General features: G+C 45.5%; 1 protein-coding gene across 1 annotated transcript in view; it reads left to right on the top strand.

Annotated features, from left to right (window-relative positions):
- Positions 1-2,015: 2,015 nt before the first annotated feature.
- LOC142250288 (class I histocompatibility antigen, F10 alpha chain-like) overlaps positions 2,016-14,165 on the top strand; it is a 35,858-nt gene continuing 23,708 nt past the window's right edge. The window contains exons 1-3 of the mRNA XM_075322426.1: positions 2,016-2,097; positions 10,673-10,936; positions 11,503-11,781. Coding sequence (XP_075178541.1) covers positions 2,049-2,097; positions 10,673-10,936; positions 11,503-11,781 — 592 coding nt within the window. The 5' untranslated portion in view covers positions 2,016-2,048. The remainder of the gene's footprint in view (positions 2,098-10,672; positions 10,937-11,502; positions 11,782-14,165) is intronic.

Raw genomic sequence — 14,165 nt, 5'->3', positions numbered from 1 at the left:
CGCCGGGTGATCAGCTGATTGCTCACAGCAGCCGGCCGCCAGGTGATCAGCTGATCGCTCTCATTAGCCGGCCGCCAGGTGATCAGCTGATCGCTCTCATTACCCGGCCGCCAGGTGATCAGCTGGTCGCTCTCATTACCCCGGCCGCCAGGTGATCAGCTGATCGCTCACATTAGCCGGCCGCTGAGAGAGAGCATGCGCAGCGAAATCAAAAGGATTCTGCTGCTCAAAAAACGCTACATGCTGCGTTCCTGTCGACCGACAGTCAGTCGTTGCACGACTGATCAGTCGGGCGGAGGATGCAACGCAGTGTCATCAGTCACAATCCGCCGCTCATACAAGTCTATGGGAACAACGGAATCCGCCAAACGGATTCCGTTGTTTACCAGAGCCGAGGATTGTGACTGATACAAATTGACGGAAATGTGAACCTAGCCTTAAGGCCCCTTTACACACAGAGATAAATCTGCGGCAGATCTGTGGTTGCAGTGAAATTGTGGACAATCAGTGCCAGGTTTGTGGCTGTTTACAAGTGGAACAATATGTCCATGATTTCACTGCAACCACAGATCTGCCAAAGATTTATCTCTGTGTGTAAAGTGGTCTTTAGTCACACTTTAAATACTCGATAAAGGGCAGTTCTCTGGATAATCGGAATTCACTGCCCTGCTGTAGTAGAAAAACATTGTCCACATAATGAAGCCAGAGCCGCTTGTGAATATATTCCCAGACAAAATTGCTTTCAAGCCAGGACATGAAAATATCAGCATAACATGGATCCATAGAGGACCCCATTGAGGTCCCCTGTAACTGCAAGTAAAAGTCATGGTCAAAACAAAAATAGTTCTTGGTGAATGCTCAGTTAATGAAGGTACATTGAAAATGGATCTTTTGGTTAGTTAGATCTGGATCCTCATATTATATATTCATCATAAGGAATATTTGTGTATCTAATATATGAAGCTGAGAGTGTGTGTGTGTGTGTGTGTGTGTGTGTGTCTATGTATGTATGTATGTGCGGTAAAGAATTCTACACCGACACATTTACAATCACGAAATTTTGCACAGATGCCCCATGTGACTCAGGGAACGTCACGGACTATGTTTTGAGGGGAAAACTTAACACCGTGCGTCACAGTTATTCGCCAAAAAACCTGCTTCCATTAAAGTGAATGGAGCTGGGAGCTACAGGTCATTAATAGGAACTGTGATTGGTTGCTATAAGAATGAAAGACATTCTTAGTATAAAAAGACAGACAGGGAAAGAGACAGATAGAAAGACAAACAGACACACAGAGACAGAGAGATAGAGAGAGACAGACAGACAGATAGAAAGAGACAGACAGAGTCAGATACAAAGACAGACAGAGAGATAGCCAGAGACAGAGAGACAAATAGAGACAGACAGATATATAGAGAAAGACAGACAGCGACTGGGAAGAGAGACAGTGAAACAGTTACTATCCCGGGCAACGCCGGGTGCTACAGCTAGTCTAATATATATGAAAGTACATTAGTAAGTAACATCAGAGAAAAATGTATATGCATGCAATGGTGTCATTTAACACTAGAACTACTGAGGTAGTCATTTTGACTACTTTGCACTAGGTATTTCTATATAGGTGTCACGAGTCCAGTAGTTCTAGTGTTAAAGCTACAACTTGCCTGACAATAAACAAGTCCTCGCACTGCTTGGTCTACAGAAAAATAAAACAGTTATTGCTCTTGAAGACAGGGAGGAATAAATGAAAGCACAAAAAAATGACAAAAAATTTGCCCAGCTCTGAAGGGGTTTTAGGTAAAGGAAATAAATTCAAATGTATTTATTGTTTTCCCATTAGAGTCTAAACAAACATGTAATATTTTCACTTTCATCTCCATTCTGCCCGGTAACTGCTGATCACTAGGAGATCTGTTTTCTATTGTAGAAGATTTAATGACCGTCCAATCAGAGCACAGCTCTTTACTTGAGCTCGTGCTGCTCTCTTTAGTTTTCTGCTTTTCCTTGTTTGTGTGGTTTGTACATTGTGTCACACAGAATATAGAAGATGTTCGCTCTCGTCCTGTTCCTTGTGATCGTCCCTGGAGGCTTTACTGGTGAGTACATGGTGTGTCTATTATATTATTACCCTTTATATCTTTATATTAGCTGTTACATTACTTTTTTTTTTCTCTCCATCTTTTTGCTTGATTCTGGCTTCTCTGCAGGTTTTGTTCATTGTGATTGGTTTCTGGGATCTATTGTCTAATATAAATGATGAGTGTCACCTCATTGTTTCCCCTGTGATATGGAGTCACGACTCACACTTTTCTTCACTACTAGACTGCGGGAGCTTTAATCCTTCATTGTAAATTTGCCATTAAAGCCCAGGACCAAGTGCTGTAAATTTTCGGCTCTTGATTGACAGCGGGTTAATGCAGTCTCTTCACTTTTGCTGCTTGCTATGACTTGTGCATGATTCTTTACGCCAAGATCTTACTGTATTTCTATTGAACTTTTTGGATAACTTTCACAGACTGATTATTGCAGGACACATTGGAGCAGACTAACATTCAAACAGCACAAACTTAGAGGACGCAGCTTGCTAGATTTTTAAATCTGTCCTCCGCCCACCCCTGACTCCACAATACTCTTGATCCAAAAATTGAGTTGAGCCTTGGAACTAAGATTTATGCGGCATAGTGGGAAGAAGAATGACTCGGGGCTCAACTAATAAGACAGTAATTCAGTACTGGTCTGTGAAGTCTGCCTGGAACCACAGACTCAGGATAGCTGTCACAGACAGACTAGAGGTAAGCTGCTGTGACGCCCCTGGACTAGTCAGGTCATCACAGGGTACTGTACGTCCTTTATCTCCAGTGCAGGACTCAACCCCCATGGTTCTGGGTCCCCATCTTGCAGTACTGCCTCCACCAGCATTCACAATGACACCTCGCACCACACCCTGTCAGGCACACCAGTGGGCTGCTAAGCTGGAATAGGGCCGCCCACCTAGGGGTCAGGCAGGGAGGTGGGAGGTGTCAAGTGAGTCAGGTCCAGGGGAGCAAAGTGATAGAAAGTTGAGTGGTAACCCTCGAGCTGTGAGGAGCTCGAGGAAGCTGGGAGTTGGAGCTCCCAGGGGAGAAGCAGACTAGGTCGCAGATGGTGGTCTGGACCCGGAGGAGTCGGAGACCCGGTCGCGGGAGATTGTGACTGGGTGCTTGGCTAGTCTTGGAGGATAGCCAGCAGCCGCAGTTCAATAGCCGGGCTGGGTCCGAAGGCACGTCGGGGTACATGGATCCTAGGTCGGGGAGAAGCTTCAAGCAACCCAGCAATTAACCTGCGGAGGACAGGGCCTATATGGACTGTTCCCATGAGGCTCAGAGATCGGGGCACTAGCGCAACGAGGGGGATAGGGCTTTCCAAGCAAAGCAACCCACTGAAATCCCAAGCATGAGCTCCTGAGAGCAAGCTCCTCTTGCTACCCATAGCAAGGAGCGGGGCCACCAAGGACACTCACCAGGCAGTGCTGCAGGGGACGGAACCCGGACGAACTCCCCAAGATGGCAGCGGCACCCAGAGACTTGGTTTACTACGTTGTCAGCGTCGCTTTCCTCTGAGTGAGTACCTGATTAACCCCTGCAACCAGCGAGCCTGCACTCCCCCTGCACCCCAAACCACCATCTAGAGTGCCGGGGCTTTGCTCTACCCGTGGAGGGTAACGTCATCTGGCTGCCCCACTCCATCACCTCGGGTACTCCCAACAGCAGCAGCGGTACTCCCTATTACCGCACACCACGGGTGGCATCACAAACTACCTCAATCCCTTGTAAATAACCCCCCATCACGTACCGGCGCGACCCCGAGCCCCCCGAGTCCGGAGACCCTCGAACCATGAGCAGCGACGTCTGGATCCGAGCGGTCCGATCGGTTCTGGGGCGGGACGTGTTCGGGACACTGCCCCCTCAGCAGAATACCAATAATCCCAAAACCCTTTAACCCCTATACAGGGATCTTGAATTACTGCAGGGTCCAAGAGATCGCTGCCTATGGAAGGCTGCAGTCAGAGAACAGTAGTCATCAGGCAGGGTCAAAACCAGGAGGTACAAAAAGGGACAAAAACGGCAAGGAAGAGCGTAGTCCGGAAACCAGGCCAAGGTCAAACCAGATATGGGAGCAAAGTACAAAACACGGCAGGCAGGAACAGGCAGAGGCAGTCAGTGAACAGGCAGAGGTCAAAACACGGGGATCAGAAATCAGGAGCAGGGTGTAAATCAGAGACCAGCAGAATACTATAAGACTATATCTGGAGGCGACCAGCAGACAGGAGGAGGAATAAGAAGGGTGTGGTGTCTTCCCATTGGCTGTGGCTGAAAGGTGGTAACTTAAGCTGGAAGGCACATGTCACAACAGTCAGCCAGTGGTCCTGCAGGTCCCAGGGAAACCCAGCTTAGTGAATGAGCGGAGCCTGCGCATACCAGAGCCACTGGCACCGACTCCTCTCCTATCACCAGCACCACCCACGGCGGGAATACGGCGGCGCCTGCTGACCAAAGCAGAAGTCGCAAGAGCGGACTCTGGTGGGGATGTGACATGGTCATTGGTATGTGACTGGTACTTCCATATCAGCTTTTCTTTTGTGTGGTGTTACGTAAGTGGAATTAACGTTAGTATGAGGCAGGCAGGTCTCCTATTTGAGGTCTGGCCCCAATGATTACACAGAAGAACATAGGCATCATTTGCATTGGTTACACGTCACAATTGCGGAATGGGCTTTAAGCTTGGCGGTTACACTTTATCACTTCAGCCATAACAGTTTGTGTACACTGAGTTTCTTCGAGGCGGTCAAAGCGATGAGTTTTCATATGGAAACTATTTCAGAAAATGTTCCTTCTTTGGGGAGTTTTTGACATTTTTTTGAAGATTTTTTTTTCCTGAAGTGTTTTTTTGCACCCTTCTGATTGGACAGTGGATATTGTGGAGTGGATTACAGCAGGAGCCGCTTCAAGGAAACAATCTGCACTCTTTTTTTTTCCCACAAGGAGTTTTTCAAACCTTTAATTAGAAGAAAATACTCAAAAGACTGAACATATGAATAGAACACAGGGGTATTACAATAGATATAAACAGTAAGAATATTTCAGCTGTTTTTAACGTGTTTTTTTGGCGTGGGCTCGCTGTAAAAGTTTGATGTGCACAAGCCTAACAGGAATAGTCTCTTTCATGCAAAGAGTGGGCATAAAGCCCAGCTATTCTTGGGTCCTAGACAACTCTCAGGGCACATCTTGCCCAATGGTGGGGTCCACAGTCGCGTCTTGATGCTTCAGGCCATGAAAGACTCAGGATTCAGGCCACAAGAGAGGACATCCAGTGGCGTAACTAGAGTTTGATGGGCCCTAGTGCAAGGTTTGGACCTGGTCCCCCCACGTACACTGACACTCGGGGTACGGGATAATGACGTCGACACTCGGGGTACGGGATAATGACGCCGACACTCGGGGTACGGGATAATGACGCTGACACTTGGCACTTTCCCTCAGCACCCAGGTTTTCCCTGATCTGAAATCCCTGTTTCTAACAGTACCCAGCTTTCCTATGTTCCGATATCCATCTTCTCCTCAGCACCCAGCTTTCCCATGCCCTGATATACATCTTTCCCTCAGCACCCAGCATTCCCATATAAGACCATCTTTCTCTCAGCACAAAACTTTTGCATTCCATGCTTGTATCTTTGTCCCCCCTTGTATATGGTTCTCCAAATACAATAATGGCCCCCACATAGCCTTCGATATAGTATAAAGGTTCTCACATAACCCTTCTTATATTAGAATGCACCTCCATAGTCCTCCATGTATTATAATGCATTTCCCATAGTCCTCCATGTATTATAATGCATTTCCCATAGTCCTCTATGTATTATAATGCATTTCCCATAGTCCTCCATGAATTATAATGCATTTCCCATAGTCCTCCATGTATAAAGTAGCCCTCATAGCTCTCCAGTTATTATAATGCAACTTCCATAGTCCTCCATGTATAATGAACCCCTAGATTCCATGTATAAGGTGTCCTTCATATTGCATTATGCAGCCCCATAGACCTCCATGTATAATGCACTCCTATAGTCCATGTATAAGATGTGCTTCATATTGCATTATGCAGCCCCATACTCCTCCATGTATAATGCCCTTCTCTAGGCCTCTGGCCACCGTGTACTCACTGATTAAAAATGAAAACAAAAAAACAAAAACAACCAGTCCTCACCAGAGGCATAGCTAGATGTTCGACTCAGGAGGGGCAAACCTTCTGAATGGGACCCTCACCAGGTAACCATGTTTACTCCTCTGTTACAGTCTGCGCCCCTCTATCCCACACAGTCTGCACCCTTCTGTCACACCCTGCACCCCTCTATCACACTCTGCACCCCTCTATCACACTCTGCACCCCTCTGTCACACCCTGCACCCCTCTGTCAGTCTGCCCTGTCTGTCACAGTTTGCACCCCTTTGTCCCACCCTGCCCGCTCTATCACACCCTGCCCCCCTCTGTCACACCCAGCCCCCCTCTGGCATAGCCAGGACCCCTCTGTCACACTCTGCCCCCCTCTGTCACACTCTGCACCCCTCCTGCATAGCCTGAACCCCTCTGTCACAGTCTGCACCCCTGTCACACTCTGCCCTCCATCTTTCACACCCTGCCCCCCCTGCTGTGACACCGTGCTCCCTTCTGTCATAGTCTGCACCCCTCTGTCACACTCTTCCCCTCCTCTGTGACACTGTGATCCTTTCTGTTACACTTTGCATCCCTGTCACAGTTGCCCCGGCAAAGGGGGATTGGGTTTAAAACTAAACAACTAAACTGGTGTTTTAACATGGCCCTGGGTGGCAGTAGCTCCGGGTGGGCCCCTCTAGGTCATGGGCCCGGGGCAACCGCCCCCCTCTGCCCCCCTCTACCCCCCCAATAGCATAGTTACCGGCCCTCTCATCTCCTCGTTCCCCCCCTGCTCCGGTTAGGGTATCCTCCTGTCCTGCGCTCTGCGATCGCACGGTAGTGACGTCACCATGCTTTGCTGCGCTGATACGTCGAGCGCAGGAACAGGGGAGAACAAAGAGGGATGAAGCAGAGCGCTCCATACTTCATCAATGCTGAGTGTCATGAAGGGCGAGAGCCCGCGGGCGAGAGGGGCCTGGTGCCGCCACAGGCATCGGGCCCCCTGACTCACGGCCATATAGCAGCCGTGTGGTCTGCCACTGAATAGCGCAGCTCCTCTCTCACTGTGAATTGCTGGCATCTTCTCTGCAGGGCGGGCACCGGGCTCCTAACCCTTCAGGGCCCCTAACTCTTTGATGGCACCTCTGCGACCGTGGTCGTTACGCCCCTGAGGACATCACTGCCAGACACAGCTTCTCCCAGTGTCTAAAGCCAAAGCGCCGCTCAGCAAAAAAATAATTGAATTAAAAATATATCATTGTCCCTAACATACAGGTAGACCTCGACACAACCCATGCTATTGTCTAAATTCTGCCCACAATGTACGTAGGTAATGTGTCTGAAGCAGAGATGTAGCTAAGCTTTCCGGCACCCAGGGCAAGAATTCAGTTTGGCGCCCCCCCCCACCACCACCACCACCAAGCGGTTTGGGTGGTCGTCATGTGATCAATCATTCATATGTGATTTGCACACTTACAGTCATGTGATGACGAGCTGCTCTTAATAATTCTCTCAAAGTTCAATGAGAAACATGTAAGTAAAAATCGCATAAAAGTCAAGTGGCCATGTAATGACTGCTGGAACCAGGGAGGAGAACTGAATCCTGACAGTGAGTATATTACACACTGTTAGGATTGGGCTACAGGCTTAATTTTATAATTAAAGGGGTTGTCCAGGTTTGAGATGAAAGTCTGCAGTGACTGTATGTGACTTCAGGCTTCTGAATTCTTACAATGCATGCTCTGCATACTTTTAGGATTCTCCGGTGTCAGTGACGAGAGTGGACGGTCATGTGAGCACAAGTATGAGAGTTGTACACTTCTGGCCACATTTTGATTTGACGTTTCCGGCCCCAGTCAATTCATTTTCATTGAGAGATCCAATGCATGTCTGTTCAGCACGTGACCACATCTATGTAAATCGCATACTTGCAGCTTTCTAACCTCCCACTCTCACTGACGGCACCAGAGAATCCTGACAGCGTGCAGTGTACGCACTGTGAGAAATCATAAGTCTGCAGTCACATAGAGTGACACATAGAATGACAGCAGACTCATCACAAACTTGGACAACCCCTTTAATGCTCCTAACAACATAAATATAAACATAGTAACCCTTAACTTGTCAGACAGCACAAGGTTGTCCACTACTTTAACATTGAAGGCCTTTCCTTAGAAAGGTAACCAATGTCTCATTGGCCGGCATCCGCCACTTGGCACCCCCGCCAATCGCCAACCACTCCTTCTGGTCACATGGCTATGACCTCACCACAGGTCCTGCAAGTGAAAAGTTAAATCGATTATATAATACTTATGCGATCGCTTCTCGGCCTTTTGGCTAAGATCAAGTGTAGTTCCGGAGGGCGTTACCTTGGTCTGGGCTGGAAGGTGCCTGGGATTGCACGACTACTGGCCTCAGGGGAGTGTGTGTCTTCAGATGTTATAGCCCCCTTGTGCCGGACAGTTCCTGGGCAACGAGAGGCGGTCACCTTTTTTATTTTAAAGCCCCTCCGATAAACAAAAAAAAAAAATATATAATACTTATGCTAATTTTAACTATGAATACCCCCCAGCTATTATCTGATCCTCAGCTGCTGTAACTCAAGAAGCTGCCGATTTTATAAACTTTACTTTCTTGTGTTTCAAAACCTAAACATCCGAACTGACCACTACAGGTATGTATAGAATCAGCCTGATAGTGCCAGTATAGAACTGTATGTATAGAATCAGCCTGATAGCGCCAGTATAGCACTGTATATATAGAATCAGCCTGATAGTGCCAGTATAGCACTGTATGTATAGACTCAGCCTGATAGTGCCAGTATAGCACTGTATGTATAGACTCAGCCTGATAGTGCCAGTATAGCACTGTATGTATAAACTCAGCCTGATAGTGCCAGTATAGCTCTGTATGTATAGAATCAGCCTGATTGCTCCAGTATAGCACTGTATGTATAGAATCAGCCTGATAGTGCCAGTATAGCACTGTATGTATAGAATCAGCCTGATAGTGCTAGTATAGCACTGTATGTATAGACTCAGCCTGATAGCACCAGTATAGCGCTGTATGTATAGAATCAGCCTGATAGTGCCAGTATAGCACTGTATGTATAGAATCAGCCTGATAGCGCCAGTATAGCACTGTATGTATAGACTCAGCCTGATAGTGCCAGTATAGCACTGTATGTATAGAATCAGCCCGATAGTGCCAGTATAGCACTGTATGTATAGACTCAGCATGATAGTGCCAGTATAGCGCTGTATGTATAGACTCAGCCTGATAGTGCCAGTATAGCACTGTATGTATAGAATCGGCCTGATAGCGCCAGTATAGCACTGTATGTATAGAATCAGCCTGATAGTGCCAGTATAGCACTGTATGTATAGACTCAGCCTGATAGTGCCAGTATAGCACTGTATGTATAAACTCAGCCTGATAGTGCCAGTATAGCTCTGTATGTATAGAATCAGCCTGATTGCTCCAGTATAGCACTGTATGTATAGAATCAACCTGATAGTGCCAGTATAGCACTGTATGTATAGAATCAGCCTGATAGTGCTAGTATAGCACTGTATGTATAGACTCAGCCTGATAGCACCAGAATAGCGCTGTATGTATAGAATCAGCCTGATAGTGCCAGTATAGCACTGTATGTATAGAATCAGCCTGATAGCGCTAGTATAGCACTGTATGTATAGAATCAGCCTGATAGTGCCAGTATAGCACTGTATGTATAGAATCAGCCTGATAGTGCCAGTATAGCACTGTATGTATAGACTCAGCCTGATAGCACCAGTATAGCGCTGTATGTATAGAATCAGCCTGATAGTGCCAGTATAGCACTGTATGTATAGAATCAGCCTGATAGTGCCAGTATAGCACTGTATGTATAGAATCAGCCTGATAGCGCCAGTATAGCACTGTATGTATAGAATCAGCCTGATAGTGCCAGTATAGCACTGTATGTATAGAATCAGCCTGATAGTGCCAGTATAGCACTGTATGTATAGACTCAGCCTGATAGCACCAGTATAGCGCTGTATGTATAGAATCAGCCTGATAGTGCCAGTATAGCACTGTATGTATAGAATCAGCCTGATAGTGCCAGTATAGCACTGTATGTATAGAATCAGCCTGATAGCGCCAGTATAGCACTGTATGTATAGAATCAGCCTGATCGCGCCAGTATAGCACTGTATGTATAGAATCAGCCTGATAGTGCCAGTATAGCACTGTATGTATAGAATCAGCCTGATAGTGCCAGTATAGCACTGTATGTATAGAATCAGCCTGATAGTGCCAGTATAGCACTGTATGTATAGAATCAGCCTGATAGTGCCATTACAACACTGGCTTTAGATTATATAGGAAAATCCTGGTGATTGGTTCCCTTTAAGCACATGTCCTGGTAATGGCTGTAGCTTCTGCACAGGATGGCTGAACAGCACAGTATATGTGATATCTTGCACTCTGTCTCTTACAGACACTCACTCTCTGCGATATTATTTCATTGGGGTGTCTGCTCCGGGGTCCGGGCTGCCTGAGTTCTCCGTAGTTGGATATGTGGATGATCGGCAGATTGCATCATATAGCAGTGACACTGGGAGAACCGTCCCTGTGGCTCCATGGATGAAGGACAAGGAGGGTCAGGAGTACTGGGAGCAACTAACACAGTTTGATAAAGAAGACGAGGTTTTATTTAGATTTGAAGTAAAGCTATGGGAGAAGAGGCTCAACAATACGGAAGGTAAGGCGCAACCACACGGAAGGTGAGGCTCAACCACATGGAAGGTGAGACTCAACCACATGGAAGGTGAGGCTCAACCACATGGAAGGTGAGGCTCAACCACATGGAAGGTGAGGCTCAACCACATGGAAGGTGAGGCTCAACCACATGGAAGGTGAGGCTCAACCACATGGAAGGTGAGGCCACACTTTCACACTTCCTATATATCCAATGAAGCAGAATCCGAGAAACAAATTTAAATTGTTTTAAAATAATATTTTGTATTTTTATTATTTCACATCTTAATCTTCAAGTTTTAGCATTTTGTCTCCAGACTCAATTCCCTTATTTTTAATAACAGACATTGAGGGAACAACATTTTCAGATCAGTGCTTGTCCCAGAGGGGGGGACCTTCATCTATCACACCCTGAGGCTATGTTATAATTGTCTGGCATTAGAAGACCCCTTTAACCTATAGAGACTGAGATGCCCATCACACATTCACCATATGCATGGTTTATTATTATATATCCGCAGAAATTGAGACATAATGTGCGTGTGTAACTCGTTCCTGTCTCATGGGCAGGTTTCCATTTTTTGCAGGTGATTCAGAGCTGCGAGCTGCGAGATGACGGCAGCACCGTGGGTTATCAGCAGTTCAGATATGATGGGGCAGAGTACATGTATTTGGATATAGAGACAGGGTCATTAATCCCTATCATGGCCGAGGCTCGGATAGTCGCTCACAGATGGAACAGTCCGGATATAAGAATGGGAGAAAGATGCAAGGTTTACCTAGAGACTGAATGTATCGAAAGGCTGAAGACATACGTGGAGCACGGAAGAGAAGTCCTGGAGCAGAGAGGTGACGGCTCTGCTCATTATCTCATATTTATGCACAGAGTTGCCACTTATTCATGGTCATATGGTGTGAACCATCACAACTGTACATCAATGGTGCGGGCCCTACATAATAACTAATACCAAACATCAAGTAAAATAAATAATATCACAACTTAGTTAGCTTGGGCGGTCAGTCACAGCTTTATTATTAAGGCATTAAATAATATATAAGTAATGTTAAAACCAATGAACATAGCTGCCACATCACCAAAATCAGTCAAGCTTCACAATGTATTTTTGGTTTCTACTTAACTTAGAAACTGAGAATTGCAAATCCAAATTGAGATTAGAACTTTACTATTCTTGAATACAATATAGTTACAAGAGAAAACATTTTGGTAACGTGTTAGCTAGTTGAAAAATGATTGATTGTTCTCAGTGAGAGAAACAAAATTAAAATTTTGTAGTTCTGATACCTTTTAATGGCTAACTAAAATAACAATAAAATTATGTTACAAAGAAAGCCTTCCAGACTTCTCAGGTCTCTTCCTCAGGCATGTTATGACAAAATATCTCAAGAAACACAAATATATACACAAACAGGGCAGAGGGATGGCATAATAAAAGACAGATAAATAAACAAACATATTAAAAGGCAACTTCAGATCACAGAACCATCAAAGGGTCTCGGAATACAAATTTATTAAAATGTTTAACTCTGTCCACACAAGACTCAACCTGTCAGGAGGATTTATGAACCACTACAGAAGCTGAGGAGTCTGCTCCAGAGACTGAGGGCACCAGGCCTCTGATCCTACATGGATATTGGGGCAATAAAACTTTCACACCACTAATCAAAGCTAATTAAGGATTCACTTTCTAAGCTAAGTGTTTGTTTGTTTAAATGCCTTTTTATTATGCCATCCCTCTGCTCTGTTTGTATATATATTTGTGTTTCTTCAGATATTTTGTCATACCATGCCTGATGAAGGGACCTGAGATGTCTCGAAAGCTTGCTTTGTAACATCATTGTATTTTATTTTATTTTAGTTAGCCATTAAAAGGTATCACAACTACAAATTTTTAATTTTGTTTCTCTCACTGAGAACAATCAATTATGAATACAATATAACACAGGGATGCAAAATTTGGGTTTATGAAAATTGTTTCAAATCCAATGACTGATTATGTTTTCATATGCCCTGATTTAAAAAAAAACCAAAAACAACTTCTATTTTTAACCATTACATATGAAATTTGCACAAAAAGCTAGTGAAATTCCGAACAAGTGAGATGAACAAGAACAGTCATTAGTGTAGTCAAGCATGTACACAATATTATTTTTATATATATATATATATATATATATATATATATATATATATATGTATTGAACATTCATTCAGTAAATTTATGGGAAATTCATTTTTGATCCTTTTCCATTTTTCCCGAAAAGTTTCTCTTGATACCTTTTCTCTTATCAAAGGCCTGTGGATCTTCTCCGTGAAGCATCCAGCAGTCATCCCCACTGTTACGCTAGCAGATATGGACTCACTGTGCTACAGACCGGGCTTACCCTGGAGAGGCGTGACTCAGTGCCTACCGAGTTTTCACCAGAGCCTCTGATGGTGAGGATGGACTTAGCTGCTGGTAGACACCAGGTACCACTCCAGGGCAGTCCCCGATACTGCAACAGCTGATCCAAAGGTCAGGGATGCAGATACAGAAGACAGGCAGAACGGAGAGGGTAGGCTGACAGGATGATGTACATTCAGGAGACAAGCTGGGCAGGAATGTGAGACAGGCAGATCGGGTTCGGGTACATGGACAGACAGGACAGGTTCAGGAAATAAGACAATTGGCAGAGAGCGGACTGGAGTACTGACAGGATCAGACTAACCAGTAATCTAATTGGTCAGGTACGTCCCTACAGGGAAAGGTGCCTTAAAAACCTAATGGCTTCGAGCCATAGGCTGGTGAACACTTTCTGAGTGCATGGTCTGCCCCTCTAAGAGGTGTAAAGCACGTGCACTCGCGTGCACAGGACCTGGAGTGTGGGGACTGCAGAAGGAGCAGAGAAGTGAGAAGGCCAGCTGCGGTGGTGAGTATGTTGGTGTCCCTGCTGAGGAAAGGAGGTGGGACAGTGCAGGAACGCCAGTGTTACACCCCACCATGTTCACGTTCCAACTACTTTGGCATCATCGTTCCATCTGCTTGATGGCCTGATGAAATCTTTCTCCTTGTTCTTTGCTAACAGCACCAAGGTTTTCAGGATAGTTGTCCAAATAGGAATGTAAACATTTTTACTTCAAATTCATCAGACAACCCAAGGCTTTGAAACATTTCAGCATGTTCTCCACGATGGACTTAAATTTTTGGATCTTTGTTGTTACTTAAATGTCTTAA

The sequence above is a fragment of the Anomaloglossus baeobatrachus genome, chromosome 9, assembly GCF_048569485.1.
Source record: "Anomaloglossus baeobatrachus isolate aAnoBae1 chromosome 9, aAnoBae1.hap1, whole genome shotgun sequence".
NCBI lineage: Eukaryota > Metazoa > Chordata > Amphibia > Anura > Aromobatidae > Anomaloglossus > Anomaloglossus baeobatrachus.
Note: the sequence above shows the minus strand (reverse complement) of the source record. Positions and strands in the feature narration are given on the sequence as shown.